Source organism: Chlorocebus sabaeus, chromosome 11, assembly GCF_047675955.1.
Source record: "Chlorocebus sabaeus isolate Y175 chromosome 11, mChlSab1.0.hap1, whole genome shotgun sequence".
Lineage (NCBI taxonomy): Eukaryota > Metazoa > Chordata > Mammalia > Primates > Cercopithecidae > Chlorocebus > Chlorocebus sabaeus.
The window spans coordinates 30401891-30424130 of NC_132914.1; the positions used below are offsets into that span (position 1 = coordinate 30401891).

A 22240-nucleotide genomic window follows, 5' to 3' on the forward strand; every position below is an offset into this window, starting at 1 on the left:
TACTAACTAGTTGGAGAACCTGACTCTAAGGCCTGATTCCTATCTCCCTTCTGGTGTGGAAGCAGATCAAGAAAAGTGAAACCAGGCCACAAAAACATGAGCAAAGCTCTGTCTCCAACCTCTGAAAGAAGAACATGTGGAGAGTGTAAGTGGACAAGAATTGTCAGAGGCTCTAGTTAATCGATTGCAAGAATTTTCAAGATGAAAGCCACCACAGAAGGGTTCAATCTTAACTATCCCCACAGCTGGAATGCTCTGCTAATTTTTAAGGATGCATTAAAGTGATTATGAAACAAACTCCCTGAAAGAAAAGGATTAACAGCCTTTCACAGAGGAAGTTTCCATTCATTCATCATGTTATCAATGACACTCTGGGGAGGGCCAAGACTTGCCTGTGTGCGAGGCCTACTGCCATCATGAGAGGTTATGTTTAACACACTTGACCGAGATGACAGTCTGTGGGGAATCCCCAGTCCCCTTAATTAGCTGGGAAAAAGTCAAGAAAAACCCTTTCCGACATACCCATTCAGGCTCCACTATATGTGCTCCTGCAGATCAGTTACAATACAGCAGGCACACCAAACCATGAGCTAAGGTCAGATAATAGTAAAACAAACCTCATACTCAACTCCAAATATTTCATGCGGCTGTTGAGCATGGTGCTTTTCAAGTCTTTAGATATACGTCTTACAAGAAAAGATTTTCTAGACTAAAATCTGATTAAACGGAATTGCTAACTTTTTGCAGTTTTATTCATTTAGATAATAGATATTGAGTGGCAAATTTAGACAATAAATAAATAAAATTTAGGTAATAAATATTGAGTGGGGCAAGTTCCTAGTGATAGAAGTATGGCAGTGAACAAGACACACAAAAAAATTTTTCCTCATGGGGCTCATGCTCTGGTTGGCAGAAATAGGCATTAAGTAAAATAACCAAACTATATAGTATTTTAGAACTTGAAGTTTAAGTGAAGGGAGTTAAAAAGTAAAAGGAAGATAAAGAAAGGAGTAGAGAGTATATGACTACCTTTTAAATAGGATGGTTAAAGTAGGCCTTACTAACAAGGTGAAATTTGAGCTCAAGTTTATGTAACTAATTGGCATGCCAGAGTTTCTTGAGGATGGTTATTTACATGATCCTTGCTTTATAAAATTCATTTACAACAAGATGTATCAGATGGTTACTTTAAAATAAGGTGTTTGGGGGGAAAGAATACCCTCTTCAAAAAATGATGCAGAGAAAACTGGATAAGCACATGCAAAAGAATGAAGTTGGATCCCTACTTCACTGCACACCCAAAGATTAACTCAAAATGAATCAATGACCTAAATATAAGAGCTAACACCACAAAACTCTTAGAAGAAAACAGTCATAAATCTTGATGACCTTGAATTTGGCCATGCATTTTTAGATTTGACAGTAAAAGCATGATAGAAAAAGAAAAGCATTGCTAAACTGGATTTCACAAAAATTAAAAACTTTTGGTCAGGCACGGTGGCTCATGCCTGTAATCCCAGCACTTTGGGAGGCCATGGCAGGTGGGTCACCTGAGGTCTGGAGTTCAAGACCAGCTTGGCCAACATAGCAAAACCCTGTCTCTACTAAAAATATAAAAAATGAGCTGAGCTTGGTGCCTGTAATCTCAGCTACTCAGGAGGCTGAGGCAGAAGAATCGCTTGAACCTGAGAGGCAGACATTGCAGTGAACTGAGATCATGCCATTGCACTCCAGTCTAGGCAACAAGAGCGAAACTCCATCTCAAAAAATAATAATAATAAATAAAAAACTTTTGTGCATCAAAAGACATTATCAAGAATGTAAAAGGCCAAGCTATAGAATGATAGACAGTATTTGCAAATCAAATATCTTTTAGGGATTTTATATCCTGAATATATAAATAACTCTTACAACTCAACAACAAAAAGACAACCCAATTAAAAAGTGGGCAAAGGACCTAAATAGACATTTCTCCAGAGAAGATATAATGAGGATGACCAATAAACATGTGAAAGGATGCTCAACTTCATTGATCATTAAGGAAATGCAAATCACAACAACAATAAGTTACCTCTTCAGACTCAGTAGGATAGCTTTAATTAAAATAACAAAAGATAAATAACAAGTGTTGGTTGGGATGCAGAGAAATATGAGCTCTTGTACATTGCTGGAGGGAATGCAACATGGTGCAGCCACTATGGAAGTTTGTCATTTCTTCAAAAAGTTAAAAGTTGAATTACTTTATGACTCAGTAATTCCACTCCTAGTTATATGCTCTAGAGAAATGAAAATATATATCCACAAAGAAACTTGTACACAAATATGTACAGTAGTGTTATTTTTAGTAGTCCAAAAAGAAAAAAAAAAAACCATTGAAAGTAGGAAAACATTGAATGTCCATCTATGAATAAATGGATAAGCAAATTGTGGTATATCTAAAGGTATTAAATATTCTGGTATATTTACTTAAATTACTTGAATATAAGTTAATAACATTTGAAAAACAGCAGATGCAAAAAGATCACTTTAACCTTCTTGTTATTTCTTAAAGCAGAAAATACGATTCTCATATGAAAGATGCCCTCCCCATACCAAAAAGACACAGCTTCCTTATACTCAAAGATGAGGAATATAACCAGAGAGAATCATGTACAGACCTTGTTAAAGTAACTCTTATCTTCTAAGCTTCCCCACATAATTTAGTTATACCTTCACTATTTACTATTCTTTGTCCAATCCAATTTATAAGTAACAGACTTCAACTGCTTCTTTGACTCTTTAATTCTTTATGAGGGCACCTGTGACATGTAAAACTTGTATTAAATAATTGTGTATGTTTTTGCCCATTTGTCTTATGTCAATTTAATTATTGAACATACACGGGACCCTAAGTGGATGGAGGTGGAGTTTTTCTGCCCCTACATTACATACAATGGAATATGACTCAGCCATGAGAAGGAACAACGTGCTACAACTTCAGTGAATGTCAAGAATATGGTGCTAAGTGAAAGAAGCCAGACATAGAAGATCACATGTTTTATTACTCCTGTAAACAAAAAATAAAATTCTAAGGCCTTCGGCCATCTGAACGGACCCCTCCTCTTGCTCAAGGGGTTTCCAGAGTTACCTAAAAATCTAGTTCAGGCCATGATGAAAGAGCGGGTTGGACATACCTCATTATACCCCACCAGCACTAACATCAACATAGACTTCATAAGAAACATTTACAGTCTATTCTTTCTAAAGCCTGCTACTTGGAGGCTTCATCTGCATGGTAAAAACAAGGTCTCTACAACCCTCTGTTGTAACCCAGGTATTCCTTTCTTTTTACATTTTATTATTATTATTATTATTATTATTATTATTATTATTTTGAGACAGACTTCGTTCTGTCACCCAGGCTGGAGTCCAGTGGTGTGATCTCGGCTCACTGCAACCTCCACCTCCTGGGTTCAAGAGATTCTTCCACCTTAGCGTGACAAGTAGCTAGAACTACAGGCGCATACCACCATGCCCAGCTAATTTTTGTTTTTTTAGTAGAGATGGGGTTTTGCCATGTTGGCCAGGCTGGTCTTGAACTCCTGGCCTCAAGTTTTCTGCTCGCCTCGGCCTCCCAAAGTGTAACCCCAAAGTGCTGGGGTTACAGGCATCAGGGACCGTGCCTGGCCTCAGGCATTCCTTTCTATTGATAATAACGCTTTCAACAAATTGCCAATCAGAAAATTTTTAAAGCTACCTATGACCTGGACGTGCCTCCACCCTTCAAGTTGTTCTGCCCTTCCATATCGAGCCCATGTATGTTTTATAAGTATGATTTATGTCTCAGGTCTCCCTAAAATGTACAAAAGCAAACTGTACCCCTACCACATAGGACACTTGTAGTCAGGACCTCCTGAGGCTGTGTCACAGGTGTGTCCTTCACCTTGGCAAAATAAACTTTCTAAATTGGCTAAGGCCAGTCTCAGACATTTTGGGGTCACCCTCCTTTTATATTCTATACCCAGAATAGGCAAATTAATAGAGACAGAAAGCAAATTAAAGGTTATCAGGGGATGGAGGAGGGGAAAGCTGAGAGTGATTACTTAATAAGTATGCGGTTGTTTTATGGGGTAATGAAAAAGCTTTGAAACTAGAAAGTGCTGGCAGTTGTATAACATTGTAAATACACTAAATGCCACTAAATTGTACTCTTTAAAATAGTTAATTGTATGTTATATAACTTTCACTTCAATTTTTAAAAGGTGTTTTAATCATGCAAATTTTTTTCATTCAATTTTCAGGACTGTCCTTATGTTTTATGTTTAAATTTCAGTTCTGTATTCGTTCCAGACTTTTACCTATTTGGAATATTTCATCATTTTTTATACTTTATTGAGGTAAAGTTACCATACAACAAATTCACCCATTTTAAGTATGTATTTTGGTGAGTTTCACTACCACAGTCATATTTTAAAAAGCATAAAACACCTCAAAATGTTATTTCAAGTTATAGTCAACCTCCAACCCCACATGTTTTCTGTCATTACGCCTTTTTTAGAATTTCACATGAATGGAATCATATAGGGTATTTAGTTTGTTTTTATGCTGCTATGAAGAAATACCCAAGACTAGGTAATTTATAAAGAAAACAGGTTTAATTGACTCACAGTTCTGCATGGCTGGGGAGGTCTCGGGAAATTCATAATCATAGTGGAAGGTAAAGAGGAAGCAGGGACCTTGGGCAGCAGGAGACAGAATGAGTGCTGAGCAAAGGGAGAAAAACCCCTTATAAAACCAAAAGATCTCATGAGAACTCTCTCACTATCACAAGAACAGCATGTGGGTAACTGCCCCCATGAGTCAATTATCTCTCACAGGGTCCCTCCCATGACATGTGAGGATTATGGGGACTATAATGCAAGATGAGATTTGGGTGGGGACACAGCCAAACCATATCATATAGCATACACTCTTATATGTCTGGTTTCTTTCACTTAGCACCATGTTCATCCATGTCCGTCTACATTGTTTTATGTATTCGTAGTTTGTTCCTTAAAATTTCTGAATAATTGATGACACTGAGTTTGTCCAATTGCATGTTAGGTCATTAGATTTTTCTCAATTTGTCTGCTATTATAAATAAAGCTGTATGAATATTCACGGACAAGATATTCATGTGGACATGTTTTCATTTCTTTTCAGTAGGTGGAAATGGATAGAACTGTTTAATTTTACGTTTAACTTTTTAAGAAACTTCCAAATTTTTCCAAAGTGTCTGTATCATTTTTTATTCCCATCAGTAATGTATGAGGATTCCAGTTGCTCCACACTGGCCAATACTCAGTGTTGGGAATCTTTTCAATGATAGTCATTATAGTGAGAGCATAATGGTATCTCTTTGTGGATTTAATTTGAAGTTCCCTAATGACTAATGATGCTGAGCATCTTTTCATGTATTTGTTAAAAAATTTTGCATATCTTCTTCTGTGAAGTGTCCACTTGAATCTTTTCTCCATTTTAGTTTTTGTCTTCTTATTATTGCGTTTTAAGAGCACTTTAAATATTCCAGATACAAGGCCTTTGTAGATTTATGTTTTATAAATATTTTCTCCCAATTTGTGGCTTGCCTCTTCATTTAATTCACATTATCTTTTGATGAAAAGAATATTTAATTTTGAAGATATCCAATTTATCAACTTTTTCTTTTACAGTTTTCACATTAAATGTTCTAAGAAATATTTGCTTAAGTCCAATTCACAAAGATTTTCTCCTTTTCTTTTAGAAATTTTGGTGTAATTTACTTTTTCGTTTAGGGCTATGATCCACTTAGAATTAATTTCTGTATACTGTATAATGTAAGGATTAAGATTCATATTTTTTCCTTACAGATATTCAGTTACATTTTTAAAAGACCATTGTTTCTCCATTGAATTGCTTTGATAACTATGTCAAAAATCAGTTGATCCCATTAGTGTGGATTTAGCCCTGAATTCTCAATTCTATTCCATTTCCTATTGACATTTTTTAAAAAAAAAAACTGAGTTTGGTCACACACTCCTGTTTCTTCACACATCTAGTAATCTTTGGTTAAACTGGGTGTTGCATGTCATACATTGTAGGGACCCTGGATTCTATTTTGTTCTTCTGAAATTCTTGGTTTTCCTGTTTGAATACATTTGATGAGCTTCCATAGACTCAAACTGGAAAATCTGTTTCTCTGCAGAATGCTGAAATTATTACTCAGTTCTTTTCTTCTTTTGCCTGGATTTCTGGGGATCTCTCTTGTGCCAACATGACTTTGTGATCAGTCAATGATTTGGGCAGAGGTTATACATGGATAACTCACGCCAGTGAATTTCCCAATCTCTGTTGCTCAACTCGTGTATGTGCTGAAGAATGCATACAAACTTGCAGCAAATAAGTCTCCCAGAGCTTTTAATTTTGCTTGTGCATATGTCATTTAACAGCCATGAATGCATGGAGAGTATATTACCTCTGCTCTTCTATATTTCTCTTGCTTCCAAAACTTTCCCTTAAATTTTTGCTGCCCTGTTTCTTTCCCAAATCAAATTTTTCCAAAATTGTAAAACTTCCCAAAGTTTACCAGCCAATTCCAACCAGTAAACTTATGGATTTTTACTGCTAGATCTGACAGGATGGAGAGAACTTACCTTCAGGTAAAAGCATCTTATCCAATGGAGTAGCAGTTTTTCATAAGTAAACATTTTCAAGTTTTTTGCTGAAATGATTTGTCTGTGTCACCACCCAAATCTCATCTTGAATTGTAGTTCCCATAATTCCCACATGTTATGCGGACCAAGTGGAGATAATTAAATCATGGGGGCAGTTTCCCCCATTCTGCTCTTTGTGATAGTGAGGTAGTTCTCACTAGATATGATGGTTTTATAAGGGACTTTCCCCTTCACTGGACACTCATTATTCTCTCTCCTGCCACCTTGTGAAGAAGGACATGTTTGCTTCCCCTTCTGCCCCGACTGTAAGTTTCCTAAGGCCTCCCCAGCCCTGCATAACTGTGAGCTAACTAAACCTCTTTCCTTTATAAATTATTCAGTCTCAGGTATGTCCTTATAGCAGCATGAGAATGAACTAGAATATTTGCCTTTGGTCTTTGGTCATTTTTAAAATAGTTGTATTTAATAATTTTGTAGTTTTATACTTTTGGGGGAGGTAGTGGGAGAAATGACCCAACTACCTCTGGCATTCATTTATGAAAGTAGAGTCTTAACCACATTTTAAGGATTTATAAATAGGTTATTTACCACAATTTCATTTATCATTATATTAAATCAAATAAATTACTTTGAAAATTAGCCAACCACAGCAGTAACTTCTCATTTACAAACATCAAGCTTCAGATCAATACAGGGTTAGTAGAAACAGTCAAAAAATCTATAAAGTGGCCATGGTATATTATTACCAGCTACAAAACATTTAAATACACAAAGAGAGGAGATTCAATTTACACCCAGACCACCTGCACAAAAAAGAACATTATGGGCATAGAATATCTGTCTTCAAATGCAGAGTTCATTCTATTTTCGAAAAAATTACCTTAAAGGCTGCTAAGCAATGCAGGCTCAATAAGGCCATCACAACTGCCAGAAGGATGGTGGCTAAGTTCCGCATGTCCCATATGGTCTCCACCAAAGGAATACTGCCGACCTGCCAGTCGTAGCACAGGGTCACAGGTGCAAGCAGAAGCCACACGTTGAACGCTAAGAGGTAGGAATAGGTGAGGAATCTATAAAGAGAAGAAGAATCACTGAAACACTGCTCAAGAACCATGATATTCTGTAAGCATTCAGTCACCATAATTTTATTAAATAGCATTTTTACCCAGTCAATGCTATCTTGGAGGAGAAGACAATGGAAGATGGAAAGCCATTCACTCATTTACTTATTAAATTGATAGATTTGGGATATATCTAATAGGTTCTAGCCACTCTGAGGTACTGACCTTTTAATGGTGAACAAATATAGATACAGTTTCCATGACATATATTTTAAAATTATCATACAAATAAATATATTGCAACCAGAAATAAATGCTATGAAGGAAATGTCTGACAAAAGCACATCACAGAAATGTCACCGTTTCAGACATGATTCCTTGGATAAGAGACATTTGAACTGTCCCTTCTTAATAGTGCCCAGAATCCCACAGTAGATTTGAAAATATTTCATCATTTTTATAATACACTGACCTATATTGAGTTATTTCAAAAAATCAAAGTATTTGTGGTATGGAGCTAATATCTCTTACTCACACACTGAGGGGCCAGGACTTGGTAGGAGGGAAACTGCAGGTGTCCTTGATGACAAGGAGAGCCAGGTGGACAGAGGGACAATGGATGGAGGAGGTGTTATGCCTGTTTCCTGGCTGCAACTAGGCACTAAGGTAAAGTGGAAGGCATTCTACTTGTTCGCCTCATTTTGGGGGTAGAGAAAATTGAATTTATTTAAATTCATTCATTAAGCAGTGTTCTAGACCCTTGAGAACTGCACATAGCAACTTTGTTGAATCTAGGAGATGATCAAACCCTAGCATTGCCTCAGCATAAGGCTGTGTCCCTGGGATGACCCCAGCCCCTCATTAAAATGCTGACCTGAGAAATGCTGTCAGGAGAATTTATTCTTTGCTCTAGTCAACACCTAACAACAGGCCCCCAACATCCTTTTCTTACAGCATTTACAAAAATGTGCTTACGACTGTGGATACTTACCTCTTACAACACAGAAGCATCTCCGTCAAGGACCCGAGAGCCATTCCTATGAAATGTAATCATCAGGAAGGACAGGCCTCTGTCTCCCAATCTCTGGGAGCACAGAATTTTAACTTTGGTAACTGTCAGCCAGTGGACACAGCTGGCCTCATCGCATCTACAGGGATCAACGCTCTATAAGTCTTCACCTCTCTGACTCTACTGAGCCCCACACTCCACCCACTCCCTCACCCTCCCTTTGAAAGGCCCAGTCACCTCTGCACAAATCAGAATGAAGCTCTGCTCCTTCCCCTACTGTCAGTAGTGATGGAGTGAAATCTGTGTTCACCACTTCAGCTCATATCTGACTGTGTTTGTCAACTTACTTGGAATTAAACAGAAGAATTAGATGAATTCCTTGTCCTCAAGGAATGTATAATCCAATAGTGAAAATAGGACACACTGAATTAAACAGGCAGAAGGAAACAGATGAACACCATCAGAGTACAGAGTGTGAAGAGAGGTTCTCCCTCATTTGTCAGGCTTTTTTAGAGGGAATCTTGGATTGGCGAAGACATTAGATGAGATAATTTCCAAGTTACTTTCTAGTGCAAAGCATCAGTTGACCCTGATTCCTGTCAACAAATAGCTACTGGTTTAAAACACCTCAGTTCTCTCCTCCCCTCCCCTCTTACTGTTTGAAGATCAGTGGTGGAAAGGAAAATCATCCACAGCCATCAGGCTGCAGAGCAGGAGGCAGATTATTTACTGCTCAGACTCTCAAACCCCAACAAAGACATGGGTTGAAAGAGGCATGGCTATTTCAATCATGCTCAACCCTTTCCCCTCTGTTAATTTTTAACTAAAAGGTAATATACAAATAGAATAGTATACACTGAAAGTTTGATAAAGTTCAGGCTTTGCTATTTAACAGCAACAAAAAAAAATGGCCAAAAAAAAAAAAAAAATGCTGTTTATCTTTTAGGCTTGGACCTGTGAAATTGTTGCCCGAGAATGCCATCTCCATAGAAAAGTGATTGAATCATTTTGGGCTTCTTTTTTCACAGAGCTTTCAGGCTGATGTCATCTACTTTTCAGGCCACTAAAGGTTCTCTATGACTTAGCTTTTAGGTAAGTAGTGAACCATCAACCTTAGAAGAAAAAGTTGGGTAGCTCTGTCTCTCAGTCACATCCCAGCTCTTAAAATGACTTTAAAACTATTATCCCCTTTTTGAGGAAATAATAGATCTAGGCATGATCATCAATGGCAATGGTCATCAATGACTGCTTAACTTATTAGGTGAAAAGCCAGTGAGGTCCTCTATTTATGATAGTTAAATCAGGCTAATTCAGGTGCCTGGAACTGACAAATCAACTTTAACATTACTGAAAGGGAAATGAACAGCCTGATGTCCTCCTTATGGAAATACACACCATGCTTACGAAGTCAAAAGAAAAAACAAAATCAAACCTGAACTAATCAAGTCCTAAATCTAATTATCAGTTTATATCAAAGACAGGAAACAACAGAATATGCCGCATCACACCACAGGGATGCAGTGTGCAAAATCCAGACTGTGGGAAACAAAGGGCCCAGATTCTTAAACAAGTACATTGTAATTATGGGAGGAGAAGGAGGGAAAGGACATCTGCAAATTAAAAGAAACTTCAGAGACACATCAAGCAAAGTGCAGATTTTGTTTAGATGCTAATCCAAACAAACCTCTATTAAAAATAACCACTTAGGACACAATCAGAATAAACTGAAATACTGATTGGATAGAGAGAGAATTGGCTGGGGACAATCACTGTTAAAGTGTGATAATAGTATTGTGGTAATTTTTTTAAGAGTATTTGTATTTTAGAAATATATACTAACATACACACACACGAAATAAAATGATGTCTGGGATTTGCTTTAAAATAATTGACTAAGAGGAAGGGAAAATAAGTAGATGGGATATGGATGAAACAAGATGACCAGGAGTTATCATTATTGTGACTAGAAGATGGCATGCATGTGGGGTACTTCATGCCACTTTCTCTACTTTTTAACTAGGGCAAAAGGCAATAGAATTGTAATAGTAACACTTTCTTATCTTATTTCCACCCTATGGCTTGACTATGGAACATTCGGAACTGCTATGCAGAATGTATTATTTAATTTTGAGTTTACGTTTTGGCCTTGCTCTGCAAGTTGACTTCAGTTCTTTATGTCTTCTAGATGTGCAATACTGTATTGACAAAAAACAAATATAACAAAAATTTTTTAAGTTATAATCTCAACATAGTTATTTACACATTACCAAAAGAAAAATGCTTTCACGGTGGTTCACACCTGTAATCCCAGCACTTCGGGAGGCCAAGGTGGGTGGATCACGAGGTCAAGAGATCAAGACCATGCTGGCCAACATGGTGAAACCCCTTCTCTACTAAAAATACAAAAATTAGGCGGGTGTGGTGGTGCGCACTTGTATTCCCAGCTATTTGGGAGGATGAGGCAGGAGAATCACTTGAACCTGGGAGGCGGAGGGTGCAGTGAGCTGGGCATGGTACCTCATGCCTGTAATCTCAGCACCTTGGGAGCCCTAGCTGGGAGGACTGCTTGAGCCCCAGAGTTTGAGATAAGCCTAGGCAACACACCAAGGCCTCATCTCTACAAAAAAATTTTTTAAAGAAAGCTTAGCTGGGTGTGGTGGCACACACCTGTAGTCCCAGCTACTCCAGAGGCTGAGATGAGAGGATGGATCACTTTAGCCAGGGAGGTCAAGGCTGGAGTGAGCAGTGATTGTGCCACTGCATTGCAGCCTGGAGCAACAGAGCAAGATCCTGTTTCAAAATGAAACAAAACAAAATGAGAGAGAGAGAGAAAAAAAAAAAAAAACCCACAAAAGAACAACGACGACAAACAAAGAAGCCATTTGGAATCACTCCAAAAGCTAATTACACTGGAGGTAGGGGGTGGAGGGGATAGTTCAGCTAGCTGTCCAACGGCTACAGTATTTCTTTTTAATTCTTTCACGGTGAATTACATTGAAGCAAATCATCTTATTTCTGCTATAATTTCAGAAGCAAAATAATCTGTCGAATATCTCTGCCCTGCTGTGTTATCTTTTTTAAAGCAAGTGCAAAACCAAAATGAATTTACCAATTTTCTACCACAAATTCTGTGAACAGAAGGAAAGTCACAAGAATATCTTGCCAACAAAATGGAATATACAGCACAGAAAGCCAGGAATTCAGCTTAAACAATTTAGTCATGCATTTTCATTGATAAGCCAGAAAAGAGTAAAGAGGTTTTGTGGCCGAAAAACATGAAAGGGAAAGGCAAGCTGAAGCTGAGACTGTGGGGAAAATGGCATTCATCAAATTGCACGTAACAAAACTGTGTGGCTCTTCACATCTAAATCCTCATTTTTATCGAGAAAAAAATCAAAGTGTTTTAAGTGCAAGCATATACATAAATTCTGTTCTTTGCCTCAGCAAAAACCTATCTGGCTAAGAGATAACATGAACCTAACATATTTCTTTGCCCTAGAAAGACGTCTGTGATAGGTACATATGAAAAATCAGGTACTGCAAGCAGAAATATACAGTTCTTGCTTGCTTTACATAAAAATGTTATTGCTCATAGGATCTTTCTTTTACTTTCGCCTACAAAATCTTTTATCATTTTATAAATACAGGACATTGGGTCCACTGTACACACTCATCTCCTCTTAGGAAGGGCATTTGCCAACTGTCAATATACCACTGGTGAGGAGCACCCCACCCAGCCCAGACTCTACTGATACCGCTGACACGGGAGGCGGGCAGGGAAGTGCTGGGTAGAGAAGGGCAGGGTCCCTAGCTAGGGCTCCACCCTCAGGCTTGTGCTCATGGACCTAAGTGAGAACAGGCACTCCTGTTTTTGTGCCAAAATGTTGCATTCTCCAAAACCACTCTGGCCCACCATGATCCCTATCTTGTGCCCATAAAACCCCGAGACCCTAGCGAGCACAGATACAAATGGCTGGACATCGAGAGGAGCAGAAGAGCACACCAACAGACCCCAGCAGACACTGGCAGGACTTCGATGGCGGAATGACACGGAATTCAGCTGGGGGCGATCGGCCAGACTCTAGGGGAAGACCACCTTCCCACTCCATCTCCCTTCTGGATCCCCATCCATCTCACTGAGAGCTACTTCTACCACTCAATAAAACCTTTCAACCCATCCTCCAAGCCCACATGTGATCTGATTTTTCTGGTACACTAGGGCAAGAACCCAGGATACAGAAAGCCCTCTGTCCTGGCGATAAGGCGGAGAGTCTAATTGAGCTGATTAACATAAGCCGCCTGCAGACGGCAAAGCTGAAAGAGCACACGGTAACACACACCCACCAGGGCTTCAGCAGCTGTATACACTCAACCTTAGATGCTGCCATGGGGTTGGTGCCAAAAATGCTCCCCATGACCTGCTGGTCTGCATGCTTCTGCTAAGGGTTTGAGCAGCGGGGCACCTAAGAAGCGAGCCACTCCCCCTATCACACACCCTGTGAGGGGGATAAGGGAACTCCTCCCATTTCACAGATAGGTTTTGGTGATCTGTCCTGCTCCCTCCCAGACTCTTGCCTGTTTTCATCCTCATAACTCCTGAATTACTATTGATGTTTCAAAGGGTCTCCGCCTCACTGTGCCCTAGTAATGACAGGCCTACACAGGCATTACCTGGTAATTACTGTCTTTAGCATCTTCTTCCCCTGCCCATAACCTTCTCCAGAACTATCCAAAGAAAGCTACTTCCTGCACTACCGTCCTCAATGCACAGGGAAACTTCACTTGAATTCATCAAACATTGAGTAATTATTCTGTGCGCCTTTCTAGGTGCTAAAGGGTAGTATGATCTAGCCTCTGCCTTCCACAAGAGCATTTTCACTGCATTGCTGGTGAGAACACACACGTTACATGGTTGACAACAGTGTAATATAAATATCAAATTGCGATGGAGTTCTAAGAAATGATAGATTAATGAGAAGTGGAAGATGAAGGGAAGACATCCTAGAATCTCCACAGAATTTAATTAAGTATGTGGAGAGATGGGAGATAGTCCAGACAGGGCCACCCAAGAGTAATAGCTTCAAATTGTAAATAAACATGTCATTTTTAAAGAACAGTTATGAGTACAGGATTAGAAATTGTATACTATAAAAATGATAAAAATTACTACCAGTAGAAAATCTAAAATAAAAAAATATCATGTCAAGTATCAGTGAGGATGTGGAGCAACTAGAACTTTGAAACACTACTGTAAATTGATTAAACCACCTTGCAGAACCATAGGCAGTTTCATGAAAGCAAAATAAATGCATATTTCATGAACTAGCAATTCCACTCCTAAGTAATTCCACACAAACAGCATTGGACACATGTGTTTACCAAAAAACATTTAGAAGATTGTTCATAGCAGGACTTTTCTTAATAGCGCCAAACTGGATACAACTCACATATCCATCTACGATAGAATGCATACATACATTATGGAATATCCATGTGATAGAAATCAATTCAGCAATGAGAATGAATGCAACAACACAGAGGAACCTCATAATGGTAATGTGGAACAAGCAGAGAAGACACAAAAGAAAAGGAAATCAAGAAAAACCATCTACAGACAAGGATATATGACTGGAAGCAGGACCTGAGCCCCAGGAAACAAGGCTGGCACTAGAAAGCCACAGACAGTCAGTCCCCAGTGGAATGGATCGTGTAAAAGCAAGCAAAGTAGAAGATGCCAGATAAGTGCTGTGCCCCCCATGGGGCATTCAAGGGCCGAGACCCATCAGTAGTACTGAACACTTGCTGCTTAGCACCTGGGACCCATAGAGATAGTGAGACTATTTCCAAATACCCAACGAAAGAAGAAAACAGAGCCAAGCAATTCTGACCAGCTTCTCATTGTGTTCTGTTGGAGTTCTTCTGGCTTATAAGGATGAGTGGTCCAATTAATCCAGCTCAATTAAAGGTAGAGACTATTTTGAAAATTCCCAGAAGAGATGTATGGCGAGATCATGGCAGACAGGAGGCAGGACTAGATGTGGCTGCGGACAGAGCAGCGAGGGGGGCTCACATTGTGAATTTTAGCTCCAGATTGATTGCAAGAACAAATCAGCAATCCCAAGAGGACCCACAGACCCTCTTAAGAAAGAAGACTGCTACTTTAGGACCCGGGAGACCCCCCACAAAACTGTGAGTGCCCCAACAGTGGAAGTGGGAAAGGAAGACCCTCCTCTCGCAAACACATCCCCCCAACAGGAGAAGCTGAAGGTCTGTTTGTGGGAGAAGTTTCTGACTTACCCAGAGCTGAGTCAATTTGCAGAGCCAAGAGAAATACTGGGGTAGAGGAAGCAACAGAAGGGCCCTGGGAGTTCACGGGGTCCCCTGGCAGGCCATTCCTGTCTGGCACCACAGGGATCCAACGGGAGAGAAGCAGGAGGTAAAACTACACACAGAGAAGGAAATCTCTAGCTGAAATCTGTAACAATTTGAATGGGGTGAGAAGCCTCCTTGCCAGAACTCGGGGGAGGGTGTGAATCCGATGTACAGACTCCACAGGCTGGAGAAGAACCAAGCCCTCTTCTCACGCAGCTGGGAGGCAGATAGCCTTGTATCACTCTTAGCCTGGAAACGGTCTGAGGGTTGTTGAGGGGAGCACGGTGGGAGAGAGACCTGCCTTCGGTTTGTGTGGGAGCTGGGTGAGGCCTGTAACTGCGGGCTTTCCCAACTTCCCTGACAGCCTGCATGACTCAGCAAAGGTGGCCATAATCCTCCTAGGTACACAACTCCAGTGACCTAGGAATCTCACCCCCAGCCCCCACAGCAGCCTCAGCAAGACCCACCCAAGGAGAGTCTGAGCTTAGACACACCTAGCCCCGCCCCCACCAGCTGGTCCTTCCCTACCTATTCTGGCAGCAAAAGACAAAGGGCATATACTCTTGGGAGTTCTAGGGTCCTGCCCACTGTCGGTCCCTCCCTATACTACCACAGATGATGCTCTCTGGAAAGTGCCACCACCTGGCAGGAGGCCAACCAGCACAAAAATAGAGCATTAAACCACCAAAGCTAAGAACCCTCATGGAGCCCATTGCACACCCCAGTCACCTCCACCAGAACAGATACTGGTATCCATGGTTGAGAGACCCACAGATGGCTCATATCACAGGACTCTGTGTAGACAACCCCTGGTATCGGCCCAGAGCCTAGTAGATTCACTGGGTGGCTAGATCCAGAAGACAGACAATAATCACTGCAGTTTGGCTCACAGGAAGCCACATCCATAGGAAAACGGTGAGAGTACTACACCAAGGGAATACACCGTGGGACAAAAGAATCTGAACAACAGCCTTCAGTCCTAGATTTTCCCTCTGATGGAGCCTACTCAAATGAGAAAGGAACCAGAAAACCAACCCTGATAATATGACAAAACAAGGCTCTTCAACACCCCCCCCTAAAAAAAAACCACACTAGTTCACCAGCAATGGATCCAAACCAAGAAGAAATCCCTGATTTTCCTGGAAAAGAATTCAGGAGGTTAGTTATTAAGCTAATCAGGGAAGGACTAGAAAAAGGTGAAGCCCAGTGCAAGGAAATCCAAAATATGATGCAAGAAGTGAAGGGAGAAATATTCAAGGAAATGGATCGCTTAAACTAAAAACAATCAAAACTTTGGGAAACTTTGGATACACTTTTAGAAATGTGAAATGCTCTGGAAGGTCTCAGCAATAGAATTGAACAAGTAGAAGAAGAAATTCAGAGCTTGAAGACAAGGTCTTTGAATTAACCCAATCCAACAAAGACAAAGAAAAAAGTATAAGAAAATATGAACAAAGCCTCCAAGAAGTCTGGGATTATGTTAAATGACCAAACCTAAGAATAATCAGTGTTCCTGAGGAAGAAGAGGATTCCAAAAACTTAGAAAATGTATTTGGGGGAGCAATCAAGGAAAACTTCCATGTCCTTGCTAGAGATCTAGACATCCAAACACAAGAAGCACAAAGAACACTGGGAAATTCATCGCAAAAAGATCTTTGCCTAGGCACATTGTCATCAGGTTATCCAAAGTTAAGGCGAAAGAATCTTAGGAGCTGTGAGACAGAAGCACCAGGTAACCTTTAAGGAAAAACCGATCAGATTACTGGCAGATTTCTTAGCAGAAACCCTACGAGCTAGGAGGGATTGGGGCCCTATCTTCAGCCTCCTCAAACAAAACAATTATCAGCAAAGAATATTGTATCCAGCAAAACTAAGCATCTTATATGAAGGAAAAATAGTCTTTTTCAGACAAACAAATGCTGAGAGAATTTGCAATTACCAAGCCATCACTACAAGAACTGCTAAAAGGAGCTTTAAATCTTGAAACCCATCCTCAAACAAATCAGTAAGACAAAATCCCATCAAAAAGTGGGTTAAGGACATCAATAGACAATTCTCAAAAGATATACAAATAGCCAACAAACATGTGAAAAAATGCTCAACATCACTAAAGATCAGGGAAATGCAAATCAAAACCCATAATGCGATACCACCTCATTCCCGCAAGAATGGCCATAATCAAAAAATCAAAAAACAGTAGATGTTAGTGTGGATGCAGTGAACAGGGAACACTTCTACACTGCTGGTGGGAATGTAAACTAGTACAGCCGCTATGGAAAACAGTGTGGAGATTCCTTAAAGAACTAAAAGTAGAACTACCATTTGACCCAGCAATCCCACTACTGGGTATCTACCCAGAAGAAAATAAGTCATTGTTCAAAAAAGATACTTGCACACGCATGTTTATAGCAGCACAATTCACAACAGCAAAATCGTGGCACCAACCCAACCAAATGTCCATCAATCAACAAGTGGATAAGGAAAAAAGAAAAAGAAAAAAAAATGTATATACATATGATGGAATACTATATAGCCATAAAAAGGAATGAATTAACAGTGACCTGGATGAGACTGGAGACTAAGTGAAGCAACTCAGGAATGGAAAACCAAACATCATATGTTCTCACTGATATGTGGGAGCTAAGCTGTGAGGATGCAAAGGCATAAAAATGACACAACAGACTCTGGGGACTTGGGGAAAAAGTGTGAGGGGGGCGAGGGATAGAAGACTACAAATATGGTGCAGTGTATACTGCTCAGATAATGGGTGCACCAAAATCTCACAAATCACCACTAAAGAACTTACTCATGTAACCAAATACCACCTGTACCCCAATAACTTATGGATATTTTAAAAAAAAATTCCCAGAATTCAAAGACAGAAAACTCAGAGTAGAACTAAGATTCTTAGGGAACCAAAACTAAACAACAACAAGAAAGAAAGGCAGCACCCACCCTTCCATGAAGGCTACACGCCTTTCTCCTGGCTGCTCTGCTTCTCTTAGCATTTGCTCCACCTTCACTCTCTGCTCAGGGGCTTCTTGTGCTTGTTCATAATGGAGGCTGAGCGTAGTTAGGAGTTCCGTTCCCAGCATCTCCTTTTCTGTCATCTTCACACCAGTTGCCTCACCCTCAAGTTTCACATTTCTGACAGCAGCACCTGACTAGCTCACCTCATCTTCTGGAATCAACTCTTACAGGTCCTTGAACTCCAACACCTCTGGATGCTTCAGGTCCCAGAGCAGACACCATTCACTATGACAAGCCTTCCATATCATCCCTCCCCAGGACAGGCGGGTGTCCCATCACACTGGGGCTTGGCACACTGCCCTGTAACTGTCCATGAATGTGCCCGTCCTCCCCACTAAAACACAAGCTCCTCAGGAGCAGTGACTGTGTCTGCCTATAATTATTTCCCTAGCACCCAGGTCTTAAAATAAATGGATTCTATAGGTTTTAAGAAATCAGCCTGATAATAAAATAATGCCTTAGAATCTGGAAATACTTGAGTTTATACTTTTATTTCAGCCTGGGGCAAACATATACTTTTCTACAACCCAATAAAAGATATCTGCTAGGCTTGCAGTTGTCCAGGCATGTAGTTGAGAGGCACAGATGGAAGATTCTGCCTTTTTGTAGCCCTCTTCAGCACCCAGTGTTACAGGCACTCCCTTCACACTGAAATATCCTCCTAAAGCTATGCCAGGCTTATTTTTTCTTATTTTGCATTAAACTACAATGAATGTAGTTAAAATGAGAATTTTTGTTACCATGGATAAACTATAAAGTGAATCCGAAATGTCATTAAGTCTTTCTGACCTTTTACATGTGCCATTAATACAGTAATCTTATTAATAGAGAGCTTCATCAGAGTAGAGAAAACGGATTTCAATGTCTGAGAATGTTAGCAACTTCTTACCCACATATCTGCAAAAAAGCAAATACAGTTTCTGCAAAGTAAATACTGGGTTCATTTTTTTGCCTAAGGTGTCTTTCTCTCTATAAAGGATTTAACATGTTTATTTCAAACCAATATACTTTCTCTCATTAAGCACAGGTTCAACATTCATTGAGGAGGCATGAACTGACTGCTGACAATGCATCAGGCTCAAGTTTCCAGGTCTCTATACAAGAATCCTGTTGGTCTATTAATGAAACGCATACAATATTAAAAATACCACTAGCATGTACGACATTTCCTAGTTTACAAAGCATTTGTGTATAAGGATTATTTGACAGCAAAATCTCTATGAAGTGGGCATTACACTCATTCTTGCAGCAAAGAAAATTGCCTTAAAGAGGCTGTAATTTATGCAGTTCCCACTGCAAGCATATAGCAGAGTTTGCACACACATGACATAGTTTTCTGGCTCCAAATACAATTGTCCATGGCATCAAATGGTCTCCCATTAGCATTTCTTTATTAATGTGGAGAAGTGAAAGGAAATATGGTGGGTGAAATATTGGTGTCTCATGGAGAAGCACCCGCCTGAGACCCTGACTCACTCCTTCATCAGTGAAGCCCAGAAGAACTGGAGCTTTCACGTAGCCCTAGCAAGGCTGACGTAAACTAAAAATCCATATATAATCTTCTCTAACGACACATCAAACTGATTGCACTGCTGAAAATGTTTGTTAGAGGATCAAGAAATAGAATCCTTAAGTAAAAGCTCAGGCTTGGCATTTTTTTCAGTGTGAAAAGCAATATTGGCCTTTATGTTTCAATGTTAGCAGAAAATAAAAGAAGTGTTTCTTTAACTTTCATCAGCTTCTCTGGGATTTAAGATTGTAATGGAAATACAATATGTAGATTTCAAGGATGAGACAGTTTTCTTCAACAAATAATATGTCAGTAAGTGATCCCGATCTGCATTTTTCAGCACCCCATCCCTAGTCCCCAGGTGAAATTTCTACTGCCACAAGCTCCCTCATGTGACTCCCTCTTCTCTCCCTTTTCTTGTGACAAACTAAATAAATTATGACCACATAGTTTCATTCTGGTTTGGAAAACTATGCTCATTGACCTTGATAACTTCTTTCATCCTCAAGAAGCTATTTTTCTATGAACATATTATAATATGAAGACATAATGGGGGCAGTATCCCAGACAGAGAACTCTTCAGCTACAGAGGACACAGTTTTTGCCCAGGGTTCTCAAAACAGGTGACTTCCCCAAGTCATGTAGGCCGTTGTTTGATACAAAGATTCTGTCATCCAATCTTGTAACCTACCCAATCAGAATTTCTGTGAGATGAATCAGAGAATCTTTATATTAAACATGTTTCCTTGATTGATTCTCATATTCACTCAGGTCTGGTCATCACAGCTCTAAAATACAGAACAGCTTCAGCTTCATTTCGAAAACACATGTTTCTTTTTGAGACAGAGTGTCGCTCTGTCACCCAGGCTAGAGTGCAGTGGCGCAATTTCAGCTCACTGCAACTTCCACCTCCCGGGTTCAAGCAATTCTGCCCCAGCCTCCCAAGTAGCTGGGACTACAGGCGCATACCACCACGCCAGGCTAATTTTTGTATTTTTAGTAGAGATGGGGTTTCACCATATTTGTTATGCTGGTCTCAAACTCCTGACCTCAGGCAATCCACCCGCTTCAGCCTCCCAAAGTGCTAGGATTACAGGCATGAGCCACCACCCCCAGCCCCAAAAAACATGTTTTAAGAGCCCCTGTAGACATGTTTCAAAGGTTTTGTTAGATGCTCAGTCAAGAAAAGAGCAGTTCATTTTGCACAGCTCTCTTTAAACACACCATATATTATTTTACAAAAGAAACATTTTAATTCAATGTTCTGAGGTTATTATGAGATAGCCCCATGTTCGGGGCTATAAGGGATGCAACTACAAGGAAGACACAGAGTTCTAGGCTGTAACAACCAAGATCTAAGGTTTTGTGTCTCTTTGAAACCATCAACCAAAATGGAAAGATGAGAAAGAAGCTTCTTTAGAACGTGGAAGATATTGCGTGCTAGTTTCATCTTGTTATTTCCTATCTTCACCTTTTCCTACAAAGTAATAGAAACCTTTGCCTATATTTCTTAACAGCAAAAACAGACCTACCGCTTAAGCAAATCTATTCTAGTTGTTTATCCAGTACCAAATCTCATCAAAAAATGTGATGCTGAGAGGGAGCCTTTATATCCTTTCACTGCAAATCCTGTGTTATCTCCTTTCTCGATTTGAAAGACAACCATTTTCAATGTGATAAAGGCAATACTTCTTCCATCAAGTATAGACTGCTTTATGCTCTATCTCTTTCAAACTGGTAAGACAAAACCAATTACTAGGCAGCAAAGCATGGCTGTGGTAGTGGAAATGATATTTCTCCTGCAGGCTCCAGCCCTATGCAGAAGCCATACTTAACTTTGGCTTTTGTTTTTATCCTTAATCCCAGATGTACAAGAGTGGAGGTCAAAGGATCACATTTCTGAAGATACTTATAGAAACAGAAGAGAAAATCCGGAAGCAAATGACACTTTTCGGACAGGACAGGTTATACATAAAATCTATTCTGTCACTTTTCAAATGCAAGTCTACAAAAAACATGGAAGCAGAACCTCTGGGCATCTGGACTTCAGAACTTATACTTTAACATGATTCCCTAGTATTTTTGAGGCACATTCAGGTTTGACTACCTAGCTGAGATAAATTCTTAAGGCCCCTCATGGCTCTATTCACAGTACAACTTTGAGTGGTAATTTACAAGAAGTATCATAAGCACCTATGGTCTTGAGTCTTGAAGAATATTTTCTTTTCTTTTTCTTTTTTTTTCCAGATGAGAATCAAATTCTAAACTGGCACAATTCTAAGGCAGAGTGCAATAAAATCTTCCCACCACTCAGAATCAGCTGAGCAAAACACAACATGGCAGATTAGAAGAGGCCACTCAAACCAGAGGCAGACAGAGGCTGCAGAGAGTGCTGCATCTACAGCATATGCCACTCATGCCTCACCAGTCACTCATCCTTCTACCTCCTCTGGCATGGGGTCAAGCCAGGAGCACAGTGCTGGTTCTAGGCCAGTGCTATCCCACAGAGAATCAAAGTATATATAATTTTCAATTTTCTATTAGCTACACTAAAAAAAAAATGAAACATAAAGAATTAGTTTCAGAA

General features: G+C 39.8%; 1 protein-coding gene across 9 annotated transcripts in view; it reads right to left on the bottom strand.

Moving 5' to 3' along the window:
* TMTC1 (transmembrane O-mannosyltransferase targeting cadherins 1) overlaps window positions 1–22240 on the bottom strand; it is a 286191-nt gene that overhangs the window by 126010 nt on the left and 137941 nt on the right. For all 9 annotated transcript variants that reach the window (XM_007968065.3, XM_007968064.3, XM_073020588.1 and 6 more), the window contains one exon: window positions 7552–7741. In XM_007968065.3, coding sequence (XP_007966256.2) covers window positions 7552–7741 — 190 coding nt within the window. The remainder of the gene's footprint in view (window positions 1–7551; window positions 7742–22240) is intronic.